The sequence below is a fragment of the Desarmillaria tabescens genome (genome assembly GCF_030435595.1).
Source record: "Desarmillaria tabescens strain CCBAS 213 chromosome Unknown EV420scaffold_12, whole genome shotgun sequence".
Lineage (NCBI taxonomy): Eukaryota > Fungi > Basidiomycota > Agaricomycetes > Agaricales > Physalacriaceae > Desarmillaria > Desarmillaria tabescens.
This window is the reverse complement of record NW_026848311.1, coordinates 786,246-806,442: the sequence shown is the minus strand read 5'-3', so window position 1 is coordinate 806,442 and position 20,197 is coordinate 786,246. Positions and strand designations below refer to the sequence as shown.

The 20,197-nt window shown below is 47.5% G+C and overlaps 7 protein-coding genes across 7 annotated transcripts; 2 read left to right on the top strand and 5 right to left on the bottom strand.

Moving 5' to 3' along the window:
- Positions 1-195: 195 nt before the first annotated feature.
- On the bottom strand, positions 196-3,233 carry EV420DRAFT_1762848 (extracellular triacylglycerol lipase precursor). The gene is made up of 12 exons (XM_060480715.1): positions 2,742-3,233; positions 2,568-2,689; positions 2,417-2,514; positions 2,288-2,366; positions 2,066-2,236; positions 1,929-2,015; positions 1,557-1,878; positions 1,116-1,505; positions 1,043-1,058; positions 909-1,006; positions 825-859; positions 196-771 (listed from the first exon to the last, which is right to left on the bottom strand). Exons 1-12 carry the CDS (start codon positions 2,866-2,868, stop codon positions 667-669), a joined length of 1,650 nt encoding a protein of 549 aa, XP_060332681.1. The 5' UTR covers positions 2,869-3,233; the 3' UTR covers positions 196-666.
- Positions 3,234-4,974: 1,741 nt separating this feature from the next.
- On the bottom strand, positions 4,975-7,176 carry EV420DRAFT_1641183 (triacylglycerol lipase 3; the record flags this gene model as incomplete). The annotated part of the gene is made up of 12 exons (XM_060477203.1): positions 4,975-5,079; positions 5,133-5,167; positions 5,218-5,367; positions 5,420-5,542; positions 5,594-5,809; positions 5,863-6,187; positions 6,238-6,324; positions 6,375-6,545; positions 6,593-6,671; positions 6,730-6,830; positions 6,876-6,994; positions 7,050-7,176. 12 exons carry the CDS (start codon positions 7,174-7,176, stop codon positions 4,975-4,977), a joined length of 1,638 nt encoding a protein of 545 aa, XP_060332680.1.
- A 693-nt stretch (positions 7,177-7,869) lies between these two features.
- On the bottom strand, positions 7,870-9,287 carry EV420DRAFT_1533265 (uncharacterized protein). The gene is made up of 5 exons (XM_060472758.1): positions 8,817-9,287; positions 8,615-8,764; positions 8,391-8,564; positions 7,981-8,324; positions 7,870-7,929 (listed from the first exon to the last, which is right to left on the bottom strand). Exons 1-4 carry the CDS (start codon positions 8,997-8,999, stop codon positions 8,250-8,252), a joined length of 582 nt encoding a protein of 193 aa, XP_060332679.1. The 5' UTR covers positions 9,000-9,287; the 3' UTR covers positions 7,870-7,929; positions 7,981-8,249.
- A 114-nt stretch (positions 9,288-9,401) lies between these two features.
- EV420DRAFT_221344 (uncharacterized protein) lies at positions 9,402-11,741 on the top strand. The gene is made up of 12 exons (XM_060481277.1): positions 9,402-9,454; positions 9,501-9,586; positions 9,643-10,099; positions 10,153-10,442; positions 10,493-10,582; positions 10,632-10,814; positions 10,867-11,001; positions 11,057-11,146; positions 11,277-11,316; positions 11,377-11,463; positions 11,520-11,591; positions 11,646-11,741. Exons 2-10 carry the CDS (start codon positions 9,527-9,529, stop codon positions 11,448-11,450), a joined length of 1,419 nt encoding a protein of 472 aa, XP_060332678.1. The 5' UTR covers positions 9,402-9,454; positions 9,501-9,526; the 3' UTR covers positions 11,451-11,463; positions 11,520-11,591; positions 11,646-11,741.
- Positions 11,742-12,784: 1,043 nt separating this feature from the next.
- EV420DRAFT_221619 (uncharacterized protein) lies at positions 12,785-14,071 on the top strand. Its single transcript, XM_060481279.1, has 2 exons — positions 12,785-13,876; positions 13,928-14,071. Exon 1 carries the CDS (start codon positions 12,954-12,956, stop codon positions 13,593-13,595), a length of 642 nt encoding a protein of 213 aa, XP_060332677.1. The 5' UTR covers positions 12,785-12,953; the 3' UTR covers positions 13,596-13,876; positions 13,928-14,071.
- Positions 14,072-14,879: 808 nt separating this feature from the next.
- Positions 14,880-17,050, bottom strand: EV420DRAFT_221352 (3-deoxy-7-phosphoheptulonate synthase). Its single transcript, XM_060481278.1, has 13 exons — positions 16,656-17,050; positions 16,506-16,603; positions 16,310-16,456; positions 16,248-16,251; positions 16,017-16,194; positions 15,942-15,965; positions 15,803-15,887; positions 15,701-15,747; positions 15,603-15,649; positions 15,508-15,553; positions 15,370-15,459; positions 15,083-15,315; positions 14,880-15,029 (listed from the first exon to the last, which is right to left on the bottom strand). Exons 1-13 carry the CDS (start codon positions 16,767-16,769, stop codon positions 14,970-14,972), a joined length of 1,173 nt encoding a protein of 390 aa, XP_060332676.1. The 5' UTR covers positions 16,770-17,050; the 3' UTR covers positions 14,880-14,969.
- Positions 17,051-17,729: 679 nt separating this feature from the next.
- EV420DRAFT_1533244 (major facilitator superfamily domain-containing protein) lies at positions 17,730-20,085 on the bottom strand. The gene is made up of 8 exons (XM_060472757.1): positions 19,620-20,085; positions 19,428-19,566; positions 19,292-19,376; positions 19,019-19,233; positions 18,764-18,965; positions 18,620-18,712; positions 18,349-18,567; positions 17,730-18,286 (listed from the first exon to the last, which is right to left on the bottom strand). The coding sequence occupies exons 1-8, from the start codon at positions 19,920-19,922 to the stop codon at positions 17,938-17,940; spliced, it is 1,605 nt and encodes a 534-aa protein (XP_060332675.1). The 5' UTR covers positions 19,923-20,085; the 3' UTR covers positions 17,730-17,937.
- Between the last annotated feature and the right edge of the window lie 112 nt (positions 20,086-20,197).

Here is a 20,197-nt window from a genome sequence, read left to right as displayed (position 1 = left end):
AAGCGGCCTATCAAATTATCAGGGAGTTCTGGGTATCATCCAAGCAGCGTAGGATTTCTCGAAGGAACCTTTAGCGAGCATTCTTGCCCCACCTTGGTCAAATAAAACAAGCGTCTAGCATTGTACAGATGGCAGCGGTAAGGAAAACACTCGTTTTGTTTGTTTGGTTGACGACTTGGCATCAGCCGTCGGCATCCTCGGCAACCCTTGACGGGGCACGAAAGAGAGAAACAGGAAATAAAGCGAACCCATGGGTATGCCTACCCAATGAACTACCGGAATACCTCAACACGAAGGAAGATCTATTTTCATCGAATCAGACACACAAGGATGTCGTGACTGTGCGCTGTCTGGCCTTCTCATCACAAAGTCCAGTGTTCCTTCAACGTCCAGCGGTCTATACAAAGGCCTTACACGTCTTGCGGCTATGCTTCCAGGACCTAAACCCCGAGCCTCCCGTTCTCCGTGTCAGGCTTGGCTAGAAGCTTTCGGCGACAGGCTTTCCTCGGCTACAGCGGAAATTCAACGACTTGTAGGGTTACAAAAAGAGAGCCAAAGTACTCATATTCCTTCAACGACTCTTATGCATATCTTCAGTAGACGACATCCAAACACATGTTATGCATATTGAAATTGGACAAGAGAAAGCTACTGATCACCCATGCTTTACCGGTGAAAAGCGTCAGCGTTATCTCTAAGGTACTCGATCTGTTCCTTCCGATAGTCATCCGGAATGACAGTCACATTGTCGCCACTCAATTGTAAGAGCACCTGGGGCCACGATCAGCGACAGAGACACACTTGGACAAATGGTTTTGACATACCGCATTCCCCGGCATGTATTGTGGCCAGAAGGGACCTAATAGTTGTTCAGAAAACATTAGACCAACAGCATAGAAAACACTCACGAGACATCCCTAAGCCGTCATTGGGATCCAAGCTCGCAGCAAATGAAACCCAATAATCAATCATCATTTCACTCAACAACATCGATGAAGAGGTCTCGCTCGAGGAATTCAGTCATCCGTAGACGAAGTCTAACTCAGATGCATGAGGAACTAACAGACAGACACCTTAGTATCAGTCGGATGGACTCAGGAAATGGAAATACCCACCTCCCCATTCAGGCGGGTACAACGATGTATTCTGTGTGAATTGATATCCGTAAGCTTTCACGCCGGCTTGGGCAGCAGCCTGTGTCCATGTCCGACATTGAGCATCAAAGATCAAGTCCCCGGCTAAAAAAGATAAGTGAGTGCAATGCATTGAAAGCGAAAGACAGTGCCGACTTATTGATGCCACTCGCTTAAAGCCTGAAGCCAACCCAAAAGTTTCCTCTCCAGTATTATAAGGTGACCCAACAGAAGGGTCATCGGGATACAATTCGAGAAGTCGTTCCAGGATAGCACCAGAGATGTAAGGTGGGAAAGATGAGTGAGTGGTTGCCATGTAATCCTTAATGTCCTCATCGGTGTAGCTCCGATTCGTCGACAAGAAGCGTGTCCCTAACAACATCAACGTTAAATTCGGGACCTTGTAAAGCAGTAATCTCATACGTTCATCGAGGTTGGTACCTGATATGAAGGGAAGCATAGCGAACTCGCCCCTTGCCCAGAGACGTGAAGGAAAATCGGGAAGAAGACCTGAAGGACCGTCCAGTACGGGAGTAAAAGGATACATTTCGTTGGCCAACTCATAAGCCTCAACAAATCCTTCATATATAGCAGATGAATTCGCCGCCCGCAGGCAGTCAAAAGTGTTTCCTGTACCAGCGACGGATTCGCAGCCTGGTGTCCCGGCTACAAAACTCTGCCATACAGATTCTCGTGTAGACGCATTATAAATTGCGGGTGAAGATGCAGAACCAGACTCAAAGATCTATCCAATGGATCAGAATGAATATTTGCGTGAAACAACTGCGTGCTTACTGCAGCCCGGGCCAAGTTAGAAATCGAAGGGTGTAGAAACAGGAGGTTCGTCAATATTGTTCCAGCACTTTCTCCGAAAATCGTCACCTAATCAGACTCGTTATCAAAGAGAATCGGCATATGATAAATCTGCACACTTTGGTTTGGTCACCACCGAACAAACCAATATTCTTTTGAACCCATTCCAAGGCGGCTAGCTGATCTCTGACTCCAAGGTTGAGCTGTCCTCTATTGTCGGCCTCCTGCCCTTGAGGGAAGCCGAGTGGACCTAACCGGTAGTTATGGTTCACATAGATAATGGGAGTGCCCTGGAGGTACTAGTTAGCCAAGAAGATTGTGGATAGAAGGTGGATATCTACTCTGGCGACACTCTGGGCAACAATATTGCTTCCATTGTAGAACGAGGCAGCGCCTACATAGAAACCGCCACCGTAGGTCCTTCGCCGACATCAGTGCAAGGACCACAAGAATGAAAAACATAATCTTACCAGAACATCACAGGCAAGAGGTCTTTAGAAGACGTTCCCTTCGGCCGAAATATGTTGATGGTCAAACAATCCTCTGATAATGCTCCCAAATCAAGGCCCTGGTATTTATGCCATTAAAACGGATTCGCAAATATGAACTGAGGATACCCACACGCTGTACTAGACAGGGTAGTCCAAAATCCTGGGCATCAGATTCATCGGCGTCGATATTGGTTTTCGGTATAGGACGCTGCAAACGCAACGCTCCAACTGGGGGCTCAGCGAATGGAATACCTGGTTTGCGTTTCAGTCTCGCACATCGTTGTGTGACTCTAGGTTTGCTCACCTCCAAAGAATTCTTGCTGTGAACCTGCAACATCCCTTCCAATGAGCCTAGTTTTTCCCAGTTGGTCCTCGGGAGCTGCAGCAGTGGCCAAGAGAGCACAATACAGAAGGAATACCATGATGAGCATGGCACAGGCGATGTGGAATGGGGATCATACTACGGTCTCCTTATGTAGCATTTAAGCCTCGCGAAGAGTGCGATCAAACAATGCTGACTGGACGAAGAAGAGTCAAAATATGCGAAATATCGGCGTTCAACGGCATGCCATGCAACGAGCCAAATGGAAAACCTTTGTTCATCCGTGTCAGCCAGGCCTCGGCATCACTCGAGTGGTACGCAAGGTACGGGTTCGCGATGCGGAGCTCAAGTCTTAGTAAGCCTACATCGTTGCGTGTCACCTTTAGCCATAATATTATCGAAAAAAAGGCCTCGAATACTGCGGGGTGATAGCGGTAAAGAGAGAGACGCACTCCTTGCTTAGTGACGTCAAACTCGATTGACTTGCACATCGCAAACGGAAATTTTTCAACTGAAATAATCACATGACTCAAGAAACTTCACCGCAAACTATGGGCCCGAAATTGGAGAAATGGCGGGCATGGTCCCCGAAAATATTCCATTTGCGGTGCGCTTAGATGAAGATGGCCGCGACAGTGGTCCTTTTTTGCTCGGCTTTCATACACCGCTTCACCCATTGCCGTCGGAAAGAGAAGACCAGGGAAGAAATTCCTTGGAAACCTACTGTAACATTTTATTTGATGCATAGCTCGAATAATGTCAAAACAGACTTGAATTTCGCGGTCTTCGGAATTTGTTCACGACGATACTGGAAGAGCAATGACACACCCACAAAAATCTTAATAATATGCTACAGCACGAAACACTCTTCGTGTAACAGTCCCCTGTTTGCTAGAGGTTATCTACCGTTTGCAGAATTACCGCAACTGAAATTTAATTTCGACGGCTTGACGAATTGATTGAGTAGTATATGCAGAAGCTCGGACTAGTCTATCTTTAGGTCACCCTCCGTCAGGACGCACTCCCGAGGCTTGCATGTACACTTGCCGTGCATTACGCGTTGCATGCCATGTCTTGGCGTATCCGTCGCCTCGCATACCATTCTTTTTTTCTTCCAAGTCCTCTCTACCTTTCTCTACCTTTCTTTGATTTTCCTGCATGGTTTCTGTTGGTCTGGGAACTTGATACCGCACTGTCGACGCCGGACGGTGATTTGCGGGTATTTGTGGTGCGTGTCAGTACCTCCAAAGAAAAAGTGATTTCGGTTTTTGTACCAAGGACGAGAAGTTTCTTATTCGTCGGTGCTGGACGACTCGATATCGACGCGCCAGGAAGCCTTGTACAAGCTGCATGGTCTGGACATTGCCAGTTGACTGGACCTTGTTTTAGATAGGAAAGGGCTAGTCGAGGAGATCGGTCGCATTGCGGAATATCACGAAGGACAGGATAATAGACCAAAGGGAGGGAGATTGAGGAGAACGATACCAAGGACCACAATATGAAATGACATCGACGTTGCATTGACGCTGACAAGAAATCCTAAATGAACTCGAAAGAAACATACAGTCGCCGATGGATCCAACAAGATTGCTTAACGTCTTTGTCCTGCCAAAATCCCGGCGTTTTTGAGACATTCCTTTCCGCCTTAAAGAATCAACGATATCGTGGCTGAACGTTCCCTGGCTGGACTGTGTATCAGCAGATTTAAAACGGCTCCACCTGTTCGTCTTCATTTTTGCTTCTCCGAGACCTCCGCCTATCTTTCATCACGAAGCCCCATACTCCTTTAATGCCGAGTGACAAGTATACAAACACGCCTATAGTATATGCAGTTATATATGCTTGGTACAATCGTTTCAGATTTGGATAGACGATTCTCTCCGCAACCCTTACCTCGCACTAGCGCAACATGTATATTCATAATGGAAATTCATCCCCATTATTTGCGTGAGGCAGCGAAAAGAAGTCATTCGGCCATTGTGTCCGTTCCGGAGTATGGCGTACATCGCTTTTCTGTAATTTGGTGCAGCAGCCTATTACAAGATGTGTTAACCGCGCGAAAAAAATTTTAATAGCGGGTCTGGAGTTACAAGACCAACGGTCGAATTACTCGTCTTGCTTCAATCACTGTTCAGTAGATGATATATGATATCTAAAACCAAATCATTCATATTGAAACTGGACAAGCAGGAGGAAGCTGCTGATCATGCCTGCTTTACCGGTGAAAAGCGTCGGCGTTATCCTTAAGGAACTCAATCGCTTCCTTCCGATAGTCATCCGGAATGACGGTCATATTGTCAATGTTCAGTTGTAACAGCACCTAGGACCACCATCAGCGAGAGAAGACTTGCTTCGATGAGTGTTTTAACGTACCTCGTTCTCCGGCGTGTACTGTGGCCAGAAGGGACCTAGAAGATTGTTTAACAAATATTCAATCAACAACACAAGATTCACTCACGAGACGTCCCTAAACCATCGTTGGGATCCAAACTCGTGACGAACGAAACCCAATAATCGATCATCATTTCACTCAACAGCAGCAATGAAGCAGACGTGCTGGAGGAATCCAGTCGTCCATAGACAAAGTCTACTTCAGCTGTGTGAGGAACTGACAAATATGTCAGCATCATCCAGATAAATTCAGAATGAATGACACCTACCTCCTTCAGAGGCCTCGAACAACGATGAATTCTGCGTGAACTGGTACCCGTATGCTTTCACGCCAGCCTGGGCAGCGGTCTGAGTCCACGTCCGACGTTGAGCGTCAAAGGTCAAATCCCCAGCTGAAATAATCAATTGAGCGTATTTTATTGTGAAAGAGGGACGATACTAACTTATGGATGCCACTCTCTTCCAGCCTGAAGGCAACCCAAAAGTCTGATTTCCGGTGTTATATGGAGAGCCCAAGGACGGGTCGTCCGGGTACAACTCGAGAAGCTGGTCCAGGATCTCATCAGAGAGGTAAGGTGGGAACGCAGAGTAGGTAGTCTGAATGTAATCCTTGATAGCCTCATCGATGAAAGTGGTATTCGTTGGTAAGCCGCCAGTCCCTAATAAACACCAACGTTGAGTTCGAGCACCATGCAGCGTGTTCATATCATACCTTCATCTAGGTTCGTGCCCGATATGAACGGAATCGTAGCAAACTGTCCCTTCGCCCAGAGATTGGTAGGAAGATCTGGAAGAATAGTACCCGAAGGACCGTCCAGCGCGGGATAAAATGCCATATCCTCTATGGCCAACTCGTACGCCTCCAAAAACCCTTGATAGATAGCAGACGAATTCACCGCCTGCAGGCAGTCAAAAGTGTTATCCGTGCCAGCGACGGATTCACAACCGGGCGTCCCTCCTACGAAATACTGCCAGGTAGATTCTCGTGTAGATGCATTATAAATTACAGGCGAAGACGCAGAACCAGACTCCATGATCTAGCCAACGAGTTAGAATGATAACTTCTCGCAAACGATTGCATGCTTACCGCAGCCCTGGCGAGGTCAGAAATCGATGCGTTCAGAAGCAGCAGGTTCGTCAACATTGCTCCAGCACTTTCTCCGAAAATCGTAACCTACTCGGACTCGTTATCAAAGAAGATCGACGTATAATGAATTTGCGCACCTTGGTTTTATCGCCCCCGAACACGCCAATATTCTCTTGGACCCATTGCAGAGCAGTTAACTGATCTCTGACTCCCAGGTTGAGTTGTCCTCTGTCGTCGGCCTCCTGTCCTTGAGGGAAGCCCAGTGGTCCTAGCCGATAATTAAAGTTCACATAGATAATGGGAGTACCCTAGAGACAATTAGCCGTGGAGACATAGATGAAATGCTGGACTTTACTCTGGCAACACTCTGAGCAACAATATAGCTTCCATTATAAGACGACGAAGCGCCTCCGGAGAAACCGCCACCATAGGTCCTTCGGCGTCTCATTAGCACAAGGGCGAGATAAATGAAAAACATAATCCTACCAGAACATAACAGGCAAAGGATCTTCAGAGGACGCCCCCTTCGGCCGAAATATGTTAATAGTTAAACAATCCTCCGAGATCTCATCGGTTGCGACGTTCTGTTGTTCCTGCAATTAAAACAGAATGGCAGATACCGAGCAAAACAACCCTACGCGTTGAAAACAAGCTAGTCCAAAATTCTGAGCATTGAATTCATCGGCATCAATAGTGTTTTTCAATACAGAATGTTGCAGACGCAAGGCTCCAACTGGAGGTTCAGCGTATGGAATACCTATCTTTTATTTTAGCCTTCACCATCGTTGCGCGGAATGTCAGTTCGGACTCACCTCCAAAGAATTCTTGCTCTAATCCTGTAACATCTCTTCCAATGAGCGTCGTGTTGCCCAGTTGAACCTCGGGGTCTGCAGCAGCAGCCAAGAGAGCATAACATAGAACGGGTACTACGAGAAACATGGTTCAAGCGATGAGGAATGGAGGTGAATACAGTCTCTTTATGTAGCATTTTGAGTTCGGCAAAAAACGAATTCCATGAGCGTCTGGAAAGATGAAGAAGATGGGTTACTGTCATAAAATGCGGTTCTTCATGCGCAGTAGCTGCGAGCCAAGTAAAACAGCGCTCTGTTTGCCTGTCGTCGACCAAAGTCAATGCTATGAAAAATCCGAGACAAGTCCGACGCGTCGAGAAGCGGCAGTTGACATCCGAATTGTCAGCGTTTTGACCTTGACATGAGCACGGGTTCGCGACTGCCCATCAAAACCTTTGAATCAGAATACCTTGTATGCAGTATTTCCAGAGTACCCAAAAAAACAAATCTAGGCGTTGTTAGATGATTGTAGTGAAGAAAGACGCGCTGTTTGTTTGGCCAGCTTTGCACAACGCGTACGATGTCTGACATGTCCGACGGTGGTAAGCCTTTCCCTTCAAGTCACCACAGCTGTGCAGCGCGAAAACCATGATTGTCAGAAGGATAAGATCAGGAGAGAAATTGCACCCTTCCGTTTAGAGCTTTGTTTACCCATTTGCACCACTGCTGCGGTTGTTAATACCTCGACATAAGAAACGGAAGAGCTGTTCCCGGTGACGTGCGTTTGTCGAAGATTCAATTATGAGTTGTGGTTGCATACCGGTGGCAGCCGTGATCCTTCGGGAGAAATACAACAGCTTCACTTGCTCATCCTCAGACCTCCATCTCTCATGACAAAGCTCTGGGTTTCTGACGTTCAGCCGTGATTATACGGAGAAATTCGAGACTTTACACGCTATGCAGCCGGGGATTCTAGGACGGAAACTAGTTCTCCGTGTCAAGCCCGGCTTTCAGGTTTACAGTTCGACACATAGAATCATCAAAGCTGCGCAGGGAACTGCTAAGGCGTTCAGTGGCGTTGCGGGATTCGGCTCCGTGACCAAAGTGTTCGAAACATCCCACTTGACGAGGAAGCACGAGTGGCCAGACGCAAAGTAATCAAATCGCTACTCCATATGCAATGCATATCGAAGCCTTCGTTGGTAGGATTATCCGTGTCTCCTACCACACATCATCCTCGATTTGTCGAATCGCTGTTCTTCGACTACTGCGCAGGGGAAATAACATAGTTTCAATCTACAAAAGAAAGAATGGACCATTAGTCTTGACCACCATAGAACGCTATGACGAATTAGTACAAACCTCTCCCAATTCCACATGCCTACCACCAAGCTTTACCTGGTCCATTCCTAGTATGCGACCGAGGCATTCTATTCCAGACCACGATCCTGATTGCCCCGCGCGCGCTATCACGTGTGTGATACACCCATCAACTTCTGCACACACGGACTGATCGCTCCTTGAACGTGCAAGCATCTAGAACTTACAAATGAATACAAGCAAACAGATGAAAAGTATGGACATACCCTTTCGCCAGCTGAGAACCTCATAAGCCTGGCTCTCCCTGAAACCCAAGTGGCACAAGTCTGAGTTGGAGGTGGTCGAATCAGGCAGCCCAGCATGACATTACGGTAGTGAAGACGTGATGACGCATTAATGGCAACTTTCGTTGGACCCTGATCAACGCTTACTTAGCGTGAGCATCTCCCTCGCGAAAAGAAAACCCACATAAGCATTACACAAGACATAGCCGTGTTCTAGTCTGCTGAATGCATCGACGACACACTCAGGAAGGCATCCTCCGATAATCCAAAGCTCGAACGACGGTCCCATGTGGTGAGGAAGCGGCATAGAGGCAAAGCTTGGACATGAAAACAGTTGAGAATAGCTTCCAGGTTCGTGAGTAGACATTGACGGTCGGCTGAACGTGTCGTCTTGCCGGAAGAGACGTTCAGAAACGTTTCCATATGTTTTCGACAGTATCCATCCATTCAGGGCGCGATCCCATCCCAAGGATGAATTGGCGCACTAGCGTCCTGGGTCAATTCCATGATACGCTCAGCCAGATTGTCCTGCCGCAAGAAATTCACAGACAAAGCTGGCCGCTATTGATACTGAGAACAGCAATACTACAGCAAGAGCCATTCCAGAGAGGGACGAGAACAAGGGACTGGTTGGGTCGTCGAGCAAGAAAGAGCCTGCCAGTTGGACTCGTTGGAGGGCTGCCGGACGGCATCCACGGCAGAGGGATGCCGCTTATCTAAGCTTTACGGTCGCGTATCGGCATGACTGGCGAAGCACGCGTCTGTCCTTCCACTCTCACCGTCTCGAATGAAAGAGCTGTGTTGGTGTTCTCCATAATCAAGGTAAACTCGTATTATCTGATTCTATCATAGTATTGACTATGAATAGGCTCTCTTTTGCTTTATGCCATCTTTATGTTCAAATGTTGCCAGCTTAGCAAATTACCCAAACTCAATGGAAAACCGTCCGTCGTCGTAAGCAAAAAGGAATCCTCTTCAATTTTCCTTTTGCTTGACTTGTAGGGTCATAGTTCCGTGGATGCAAACCTGGTGCTCTGACCGGTGCATTCCCCCACTCCGACTGTTACGCAGTACGGCTAGATCCAAAACACCCAGCCCTCAGAGTCAACCTCAAGATCCTCCCACTCGTATCCCAGCCTTTCTTGTCCATCAAAGCAATCCCCTTTGGCATTCTCACCAAGCCAGAAAATGCTGTGACGTTCGAGAGACCGGTGGAGCTATGGAAGAGTCGCGTCGCTAGGCTGAAGGATCCTCCTACAGAACACACAGATATCTCGCTTCCCGTGCACTTGCTTATGCCGAAGAAAACCGTGCACAAGAAAAAGTATCTCAGAGTCGAAATTGCGCGCAAAGTCAAAACGGCCATCGCACTCATTTTTTCGAGGGGTTTGGATGTCGGGAGTGATGATGGGCTGGTGCTGAATGATAGACAGACGAGGGGGGATTGCGATAAGCTGATTGTAGATGGTGAGTTGCCTTGTTGTGATCAACTGGTAGTCGCTCAAACGATAATCTCTCAGGATGGAGTTATGTCATATCGCCGCAGCTCGAGATATATCGAATGCCATTCGAAGATCTCGTCAAAGGATTACGCAAATCGCTGTTGCAGATTTCGAGCGGCATCAGGCAGTTGGAACAACAATGGGCAGCGAAGGATAAATGCGTGTATTCTGGACGACAAGATGCGCGCTTTACTAGCGCTCGTCCTGGGAACCCGACTCTGGCTGAGATGCGTGCCAAGATGCGAGAAAATGAAGAGAAGAGACGTAGGGTCGCTGAGAATGAGCTTCAATTCGACGACTTTTCGGCTGTGAGTGTCCTTTTACGTATGTCCTTTTGCTGTTGCTCATGATGATCTAGGAAAAGACAGCGGTCTTAGAAACGCCTCTGAATGAAGAATCCCTTACTTCAAACGTGTCTCTGTCGTCAAACCCTAGCTATTCTTTGCCTGTGAGCCCATTACAGCCGTCTGTTGTCCCTTCTATTTATATCGCTTCAGGATCATCTCCTCGACGAGTCTCGACAACACGACGCATCGAGTAGTTTTGTGTCAGCAGCTGTTGACTCCTTCAACGATAAAGACAAGAATAGTCGGGCTAGGGTTCTCGAACAGAACGGCTCTCCCTCACCCTGGACAAACCAAATACCAGAAATACCCCTCGAGACAGTTCGGGACGGCAATGTTGGTACTCATTCTTCAACAACTTGAACCTTAATTTATGACACATTTTCAGGCGACCATTGCCCCTTCCCTCAAGAAGAAGGACAACTCTTCTTGGATCTCATTCTTGGACGACGTGGTTGAAGATGCCGAGAAGGACATCTTATTCGCACCCATCGAAGATGAGGAGGAGCTGGATATTCAGGATGTGAGCATCTCGATGCTATCATTTCTGGCACCACTCTAACAAAGTGTAGGATCAGCCGCAGAAGAATCATCGGTACGCCTCAAGATGGGATGGTTTCCATGCGAATCACGGGTCGCGTCCAGCACGAAGAGATAATGGTATTCCTGTGAGTGTCGCCTCGTCCTACCTCTTCGCCGTCACATTGGTCGTTCGAACAGGAGAATTCTGTGAGCATCCTTTTTCGGTGTCGATACTTGTCACTCATTTGTCAAGGCCCAGCAGTCTCACATCCCAAGGCGACCTCCGATTTCCAACACAGACGAACCTTCCTCTCTCGTAAGTCTCTCCATGACTATATCCAAAGACACAACAACTAAAGGCTCGTTTCTCTACCAGCGCCCGGTCCTCGACAAGGCTTGGCACAGCCTCACCCGACGTATTCCCCTCCCAGAGAAGGCCTGGTCCCATGAAGAACAGCGTTACGTGAGTGACTTCGACTTAAACGTCGATCTGTCCATCAATAACATCCGCTCGTAAAGATCCCCCATCCGAAGCGGCAAGCAAAGATAAAGGAGGAGAAGTCGCAGCCACCGCCCTCACCACCACCCTCTGTAAGGATCATTTCTCGTGCATTTCATGCTGTGAGGCTGATCTGCTATCGACAGGATGGGATGTCTGCGCTGGACCGTGCGAAGGCGATGGTAGATTCCAAGAAGCGGATTATGATTGTTCCCCCTCCCCGACCTCGTAGGAAGTGATTGTTGTGCACAACTCTTATACGGCATCAAGGGTGCTACCCACGTTCTCTGATCCTGTGTCCCTTCACGCCACGTATAAGATTATAGCAATGGCACTTTGGCGCCTTCAACTACCTAAACTCGGTTTCGGCTGGACAATGAACGGAGAACGCGTTTTAGAATCGAAGGTCCCCAGGGATGGCTGATGTTTATTATTTACCCAAGGAAAAGACTGCCAAAAGTTATGTTCAGGTCTCAAAAGATGATGAAGAAGTTGCAGTCTTACTTCGTCGGCAATCGATATCACGGACTGTATCACGTTGACAAGCAACTGCCTTCTCAAAGGTGCATCCAGACTTTGATAGTCTTTCTTGACATCAAAGAGCCTCGCTGACATGTGAGCTTTTGCCATGGACAATGGGGATTCTTATATCCTAGAACTGGACTATGCGAACGAGTATGGTCTTCGCTGTCAACATTTAACTAGGTTTTGTTGTGTTGCACCTCATGGTTTTCCGGTGACCGAGTCGCTTGTAGGATTTTCGAGATTTTTAGTGAACGTGATGACAGATGCACGGTGCACCAACGGACTGAACGAACTCTGCTAGACCAAGGTATCTGATGCCATTTAGTGGAATGCTGCAGACAATTGTTGTAGCGCCATACTGAGCATTTACAGAGAAAATATGCAAGTCGGATCTTCGGGCCGACGTTGCTCGGCCGAGAAATACACAGCCACAAGTTCGACCTTCACCTCCATCCCACTTTCCAGTGTTCCGGGAGCCACTAGTCCGAGTCAGGCTTCTGGATTTATGTCTCTTCATCCATTCTTCTCTTTGCGTTTCTCTAAGACACCGGTATTTTGCCACTCCGAGTCTGCAGTGGAGCTCATTAAAAAGGGGCCGAGCATGGCATGGTATAGTACTGTTGGTAAAATGATTTTATCCATTGATATTACGGAACGTCGAGACTAATAGATTCGTTTGTGGATAAAACCTCAAAGTGAGCCTCATTGGCGCTGTCTAGTTCTCTTGGTCTTTACAGAGGCTTCAAATTATCTGGTAGGGGGCCTGTACAGTGGTCGATCGCTGAGACAAAATTTTCTCTCTTCACCGCCTCGAGAAGAAGGTCAAAGTGAACCAAAATGTGGAGCATCATCAGGTATAAATTGCAGGGGACAACGTCGCCTTCAACCACACAAATCAACGAACATCTCTACCAAACTACTACTGCACAATGAACGTACTTCCCACAGAAGTACTTGCCCAAATCATCGAGGAAGCATGGGCACTTCCTCTCACACCCTTCGAACGACTCCGAATGGCGACCTCATCTGTTCTCGTCAGCAAATCGTTCGCATGGGAATTCACTCGCGTGTTCTGCACCGACGTACACGTTTTTTCACCCTCCCATCTTAACCACGTCATCGGCCGAATGCTACAACGAGACACCGTAGCCTTCCAGTTGACCGACTCGTCCTTTTCGCCGTCATCATTCTGTAGGTCCATCACTTTCCTCCTCGAAGTCGATCCCCATGGCACTAATCCTGTAACGCACCCAGTATCCGAGGAAATGCACGACCTCATGCCAGTTCTTCAGCAATTATTCCCCAAAGCCAGCCGGATATCGATGAACTACCACAACTGGTGGTATAACGACGCTTCGCTCGCACGGCTCCAGCTTCCGGAACAAGTCACCGAGCTGGAGTTGATGTACACGCATAGCGAGTGGTACCTACAAGATCGTCTGGAGAAGATTTCGAGGATCGATGTCATCCCACCGTACGACTTGCCCGGAGTGAAGAAGTTGACGATCAGGGGAGGGAATCGCCTGTTCAACAGCCAAATAAAACAGACTTGTTACAACGCTCGAGACTGATGCATGATGAATAAACGGACAATAGCTATTGGTTGAATTACTTGGACTTTTCTTCTTTGTTTCTGTCGCATGATCTATCATCTATCTTAGTACTTCTGGACTTGCTATCTATATCCTCTTTTCGTTTATCTTTCACCATGTTACATTTTGGACAATTCAAGTTTTTAACACGAGCTATTCCCGATCCGGGATGTTATCGTCAATACAGACTACTTGGATCCACTTCCTATTCGTGCATGGCTTTCAAGAAGCGGCTCATGGCTAATCGTTGTCAATGCATTGTAGAACCTCTCTGCTTTAAAGTTAAATTATATTGAAGTTTTTCGTTGCAGAAACCCGACAACACTCATCCACGAGCGCCAGCTTACAATCCGTGGCTAGAGTAACAACCATATACCTTCCACTACACTGCCAACATGTTCACCAACGGATATTATGTCTGCTAGTTTCATTGCATATCATTTCAGCCTATAATTCCCAAAGCACAGAACAGAGAAACAGATTGCGCTACCGTTGTATCTACTCACCATGCATATTCGGTCGCTCGCCTCGTAAACGCCCTTCAGTTCCGAAGACAGCTGATCAGTCCCGATCACGCTTGCCGTCCACCACTCTGTTCGGTATCATCTCCTCGTATTCCTCCGTCGCACAAACTTTCCTTTTCCTGTCGAGTAGCGAGCAGCCTAGCTCAGGTTGCGTATAGGATCGGAGAAGATATTTGTCCTTCATCGACAATAGAACGGTTAACAAGGTAGCCACGCGACGTGATACCCAACACAAAGGAAATGCAAGGAACAGCAATCCAGGGGGTGCTGGTGATGGTCAGGATATGAAAGACGAGGACGAATACAAAAATACTGCACACCGTCATCAATTGAGCAGGATTTTCCCACGGGGTTTTTCATCGGACATGCTCCATGCCAGTTTGGCAATCGCAACTAGTCTCGTTATCATGCTCTATATGAAGCAAACTGTCGACATACAGCTTGCCACATAGAAGGACTGTCCCAGAACGAAGTAAATCGCGACGGTAACCTTTCAAATTCCAGCATAGGAGCTTACGACTTGGACCCTGTGCAATTGAACACGCTCTAATAGGTTCTGACATGTTCTGCACAGCGTCGAGGTTCGACAGCAGAGCTAGCTTTACCAGAAGTGTCTTCATCTCAATCTTAAGCTTTTCACTGATGTTCATCAGAGCAGTTTGGGCAAGTTCCTTGTATGGGGATATACTTCCAGTCTATGTTAAATCCTACGTAATGTAGTGGAAGGTGCGAAACAATTTTGTCTATACGGTGATCATACATGCTGAATCGACAGCAAACGGAGAAATGTTCAACGGCCTCTCCAATTCTCTGAAATATAATAAAACTATCACTGGAAAGACTTGACCAGTCCAGCTTCAATGATGGCATTCCGCCTCTGCTGAACGGCCTGGAACATGGTGTCAGTAGATACACAGTTTGATGATATCTCTAGGAACCGACCTCGTTCAATTGATTCAGCATCACCACCGTTGATTCCCAGTTGATGCAAGCATCAGTAATGCTGACGCCGTACTTGAGCTCTCCAGGACCTCCCTCCGGTATGTCCTGTCGACCTTCGTTGATATGCGACTCAATCATAACTCCAGTAATGTGTCGGCTTCCAGAGCGCAGCTGCTCGCAGATGTCTTTGACGACCAGCGGTTGATTGTTATGATTTTTCTGCGAGTTTCCGTCTGTCACGGAAGAGTCTAGCGAGACGACAAGATTATAACGTTAGATGAACTTACGAGAGCAGTCGATCATGATGCTAGGCCACTTTCGGCTAGCGCCAATTTGCTTCACGGCAGCCTGTATGTGCTCGCTGGAGTAATTTGGACCTTTTGCGGAGTTAACACATGACTCAATGAAGTTTTCTTAGTGCGTACCTTTACTGCCGCCTCTCAAAATAACATGTACATCCCGGTTTCCGCACTGAAATTGATAAGCTGGACATTCCTATGGTTGGAAGACATGTTCTTACGGTTTTAACGATAGACGCAAGTCCTTGTTCAGTTACACCCATGAAAGCTAAATGCTTGGTGAGTTCCTTTTTCGCGTTTCACTCATAGTGTTTCTCACCATGAGGATTAGATGCCGACTTCATGGCGTCCACAGCGACAGTAACACTTCAATAATTCAGGAAATCAGTCTGCCGTTAACCAAAACTGCTCATGGACTTACCCTCCATCAGTACCGTTCTTGAATCCAATTGGGAAGGAAACGCCGCTTGCTAATTCGCGATGAAGCTGGCTCTCTGTTGTCCGAGCTAAAGGCAATATATCAACGAAAGGAACGGCGACAGTCAAAGATATTCCCCGACCTCCGATGGCGCCCCACGTCAACACTGTCGAGCACATGTAAGCGACCTATATTTGTGACGTACAGAGTAACTTACTGTCTCCAATGTACTGCGGCGAGATGGTGTCCAGTAGCTCAGTCGCAACCGGTACGCCCATATCTGTAATATCACACAAGAGCTGGCGCGCGATGCGTAGGCCTTTGTTGATCCTGAAAGAACCGTCCAAGTTGGGGTCGTTGATGAGCCCTTTCCATCCCACAGTGGTACGAGGTTTCTGTTAAATGGAAAATTTAAACTCAAGTTTGCCCCGAAGAGCTTTGTCCTCACCTCACTGTAAATATTAGTCAGTATACTTCGTATATGAACTCGTAGGAACGGGAAGGACGTACAAATATGCTCTCATGACGATGAGAAGGTTCGACCAATTGGGAATGTTTTCCTTGAGGAGGCGCGCGTACTCGATGGCCTGTTCTGGGCAATGAATCGAGCAGGGACCCACGACTACCAGAAGACGATCTGAGTGCCCGCCGATGATTCTAAAATAAAGTCAGCGCTCGTTCGTATTGGCCAAAGAATAATACTCACTGCGCTGCAGCATGTCGTGCCGAAGCTATCGTCTTTCGAGATGAGGCCGAGGCCACTATCTCATGTCTCAACAATGCTGGTTGGACTAGAGGATCGTACTTTATTTTCGCGGTGAGTGGCTGAATGAACGGCGTTAGATGGTGAACTTACTCCAATAACGTGCCTGTCTTGTATGTACAGGTCGACGTTCTCTGTGTCCTCAAAATCTGGCATCGGTGTCGGTGGCGTGACCGGGGAAGGAGCGCTGTATGTACGACCGTTCATGTTTGATGAAGTTGTGAGTAGTAATTGAGGGTGAAATCAGGGATCGATGCAAGTGAAGGACTTTGAACTTGGTGGGTACCAAAGACTCCTTCATTTCTTTATATTCAATAGTTTTCAACAACTTACCTTTTCGGACAACGAGATATCCATTGACTCACAGGAATTGACACCTGAAACTGAGATAAAGATCTCTAAAAGGAGGATCAGACACGGGCGAGGAGAAAACGCGTGCTTCTAAGATTACTTTGACGCTCCTGCCAACTTACGACCGACACGGCAACAAGTGAATTTGGCATGTTAACTAGTAGCCATAGCTATGGCTTGTGGGCTCATACATGTTCCATGTTGCCGAAGAGATCGCCGCCAATGGCGGCCAACTGGCATACCCAAGACACTAGTGTGATAAACCAGATATTGATCTACTACCGCATGAGAAAGACTTGGTAGTAAAATCTTCATCAGCGGCTCCAAAGGAGCACGAGGTACAAGGCACGACAGTAACGCGTGTATCACTATCCCCACTGGATGCGGAGAGCAAGGACATGACGCGTTTTTCACCGTGGGACTCCCTCCATTCAATCCGAGGGTACTTCAAGGGTCGCTATGCGTCTCGCCCATAGTTCCATTTTACTTCAAGTGGGTTCATACCCACATCAACTGTTGATAAGGAAAACGAGAGACATCGATATCGTCCCTACGTATCTTGGCGAACGTGAAGGGCAGACGTGTTCAATGCTCGAACCAGCCATCGAGCCGGCTCAGGTGAATTGCTTCCGAAGTGAGCCGAACTAGCGCGCAGCCCATATGATCGGACGACTTGAAATAATCAGTGCATCAACAAAAGCCATCAATCACAACTTAAAATAAAGTCTTGGTCGACTCGGGACGTATACATACCCGTTTGGAATATTTGTATTCTGATACACTCTTTGTGAACGTGCACGTTTATGAACTGTCATTCCGTAACTATCAAGTCCCAAAGGTGGTATGCTGAAAATCCGACTCGGATACGAAGTGCTTTCTTCTCATCACTCAAAGTTGACATATCATGTTCATCACCAGTGAGTGCTCCAGTAAACGGGGTAAATACACATTGTGTGAAAGTCTATCTCCTATAGTGGCTACAAATGAATGTATCATTGAAGTTCATCCGGTCAGTCATACGCATCTACAACCGCTCAACAACTCCATTTGCCGCCTCTTCGGACAAGTAAGATGACTTCTGCTCTCCTGACTCCACCTCTTCAGCCATCCCAGTCCCACTCCAGCTGCGGAGTGCGACAGCCGCCAAAAGCGCCTCGAGGGCACATAGTGCGACTAGGAACCAATAACTGGCCTTGTAACCAGCAAAGTCCTCCACGTTGCTCCCGTTGACTTGAGTAGTAATCGCCGTGGTAATAGCTAGGCCAATCGTAGATCCAATTTGCAAGTCGGCGTTAAAGATAGCGCCTATGAGCGCTGTACTTTCGTGGATCCTCACAGAGGGCTTAGCAAGTGGGGTACGTATCATACCGATGCTGGTAAAATAGGTCGTGTTAGTAAAATTGTGACGGGGAGTGCTAGGGATGCATGTACGTACTTGGCTGCAACGAAACCGCTAGCGACACCTAGCGCCGTAAGGATAAGTGAGGGGACTACCATTGACCAGTACTTGTCAGGGGTAGGCGCAAACGCGACAAGAAGAGCTCCGCCAATCATAAAGACTTGTCCTACGGCAAGAATCCACCGTGGTGCGACGAATGGCGTAACGAAACCCATACTAACTGTAGTAAAGAAGCCCGTGATACCGAAAGGAATGCTATGGAGGAAGATATAGAGTACTAAAAAAGGAAAGAACTAGAAGCACACACGTTCGAAGGGCAGCGCTTAGCGCCGACGTATGCCAAACTTGCTGGAATAGAAGCGATTCTTGGAATATTATCACATTCATCGTGAGGTATTCACTGAGAGAGACTATTCAGTTGATCATCCAGTCATAGTCATGGAATTTGTACCTGAAAGTGATTACAAACAATGGGACGAATCCAGGGAGAGTCCAGATCACTGGTGGGATGAGCGGTTCCACTACCTTAGTTTCTATGAAGCCAAACGTTGGGAGTAAAACAATAGCTATGATAAGAGGTGCGAGAACCTCTGCTGAGGTCCATCCACGGTTGTTGCCTTCAGTCACAGCATAGATGAACAGAATCAGGGCCACTTGAAGGTGGACGTGAGATAGATTACCTGGAAGTGGCGACAGAAAGACATACAGGTAATAGAAGCCAGGCCGAGCCAATCCATGTTCTTGAGTTTGGGAGCATCGTCAGAGTGAGGCGAGGGAGGAGCGAGCAGGAATGCTATGAACGAAAGAGGCAGGATAATGCAAGCCGAGATCCAGAATACCCAGCGCCAGTCGAGAAGCTGGGAGATGACACCTCCCAGAACAAGACCGACTATACTTCCCATCGCACCAAACCCGGCAAAGCTAAAGAAGAGGATATTGTTATCTAAAGGTATTCTAGAGTAGAAAAAATAGAGCTTACACTCCCAGAGCACGGTCCTGCTCACCACGACTCGGAAACAAGGTTGTTATCATCGCAAGAGCCGAAGGGATTGTCAGCGCAGCTCCTAGATGAACAGCATTAGATAGGAAGATGAGAAGACATTGAGGGCACTGACCGATCCCTTGGAAGGCCCGAAAAACAAATAACATTGGTCCATTGGTAGAAAAACCGTCAATGATACCGCAGACGCCGACTATAGTGAACCCAAGAACAAACATGCTCTTAGATCCCCACATAGCTGAAAAGCGCCCTCCCTGATTTTAAAGTTAAGATTTTTAATAATGGTAAGAAAACTCTAAGTACGAACGGTCAAGAGAAATGCGCCAAAAGTCAATGAGTACGCGTTGATAGCCCACTGGCGCTCAGAGTAAGAAATGCCCAAATCTGAGGCAAGTTCTGGCAAAGCAATCGTAGGCGCCGTGACATTGAAGATATCAAGCATCTGGGCCATGGAAAAAACGAGCAAAAGTGACCATGCTCGCCAACGAGCGACTTGTGGGGGAGGTGCCTCTAATGTGCTTTTCTCAGTAACAAAAACACGGTTTGCAATGGACGGCGGTATTTGCGGTATCGGGGAGTCTGTTGGAGAGATAATTGTGGTGCTCGACATTGTCGTAGGAGAAGGAAGAATGAGAAGCACCGATTAACGTTTAATCACGCACGAATCCCGGGGTGAGTGCCAAGGCATGGTGAGGCGTTGCAACATACCCATTCGCTACCTCCGGCATGTTCGGCGAACAATGGTTTTTCGGTGGTAGGTGGGTATGTTCAGCATCACAGCGTGAGACACAGATTCCGTTTGGAGATGTTTCAAGGTCATGTGGTCCATTATTGATCGGATACCCTGGGTAGAGGGCTTTGTCATCTTGCGAAATGATGGCCGTC

Bases quoted from the DNA above. Each gene is read 5' to 3' on its own strand.
- EV420DRAFT_1762848 (XM_060480715.1), bottom strand. From the start codon at position 2,868: ATGCTCATCATGGTATTCCTTCTGTATTGTGCTCTCTTGGCCACTGCT. The intron at 1,506-1,556 runs GTATGAGATTAC...TGATGTTGTTAG, and splicing joins AGGTACCAACCTCGATGAAC to GGACACGCTTCTTGTCGACG. The intron at 772-824 runs GTATGTCAAAAC...TCGTGGCCCCAG, and splicing joins AATACATGCCGGGGAATGCG to GTGCTCTTACAATTGAGTGG.
- EV420DRAFT_1533265 (XM_060472758.1), bottom strand. From the start codon at position 8,999: ATGTCTACTCACGAACCTGGAAGCTATTCTCAACTGTTTTCATGTCCA. The intron at 8,765-8,816 runs GTGGGTTTTCTT...AGCGTTGATCAG, and splicing joins ATGTCTTGTGTAATGCTTAT to GGTCCAACGAAAGTTGCCAT. The intron at 8,565-8,614 runs GTATGTCCATAC...TGTAAGTTCTAG, and splicing joins GGTTCTCAGCTGGCGAAAGG to ATGCTTGCACGTTCAAGGAG.
- EV420DRAFT_221344 (XM_060481277.1), top strand. From the start codon at position 9,527: ATGTTCAAATGTTGCCAGCTTAGCAAATTACCCAAACTCAATGGAAAA. The intron at 9,587-9,642 runs GTAAGCAAAAAG...GTAGGGTCATAG, and splicing joins ATGGAAAACCGTCCGTCGTC to TTCCGTGGATGCAAACCTGG. The intron at 10,815-10,866 runs GTTGGTACTCAT...ACACATTTTCAG, and splicing joins AGACAGTTCGGGACGGCAAT to GCGACCATTGCCCCTTCCCT.
- EV420DRAFT_221619 (XM_060481279.1), top strand. From the start codon at position 12,954: ATGAACGTACTTCCCACAGAAGTACTTGCCCAAATCATCGAGGAAGCA.
- EV420DRAFT_221352 (XM_060481278.1), bottom strand. From the start codon at position 16,769: ATGAACGGTCGTACATACAGCGCTCCTTCCCCGGTCACGCCACCGACA. The intron at 16,604-16,655 runs GTAAGTTCACCA...GCGAAAATAAAG, and splicing joins AAGACAGGCACGTTATTGGA to TACGATCCTCTAGTCCAACC. The intron at 15,966-16,016 runs GTAAGTTACTCT...TGTGCTCGACAG, and splicing joins GCCGCAGTACATTGGAGACA to TGTTGACGTGGGGCGCCATC.
- EV420DRAFT_1533244 (XM_060472757.1), bottom strand. From the start codon at position 19,922: ATGTCGAGCACCACAATTATCTCTCCAACAGACTCCCCGATACCGCAA. The intron at 19,377-19,427 runs GTCAGTGCCCTC...CTGTTCATCTAG, and splicing joins TCGGGCCTTCCAAGGGATCG to GAGCTGCGCTGACAATCCCT. The intron at 18,287-18,348 runs GTACGTACATGC...CTATTTTACCAG, and splicing joins AGCGGTTTCGTTGCAGCCAA to CATCGGTATGATACGTACCC.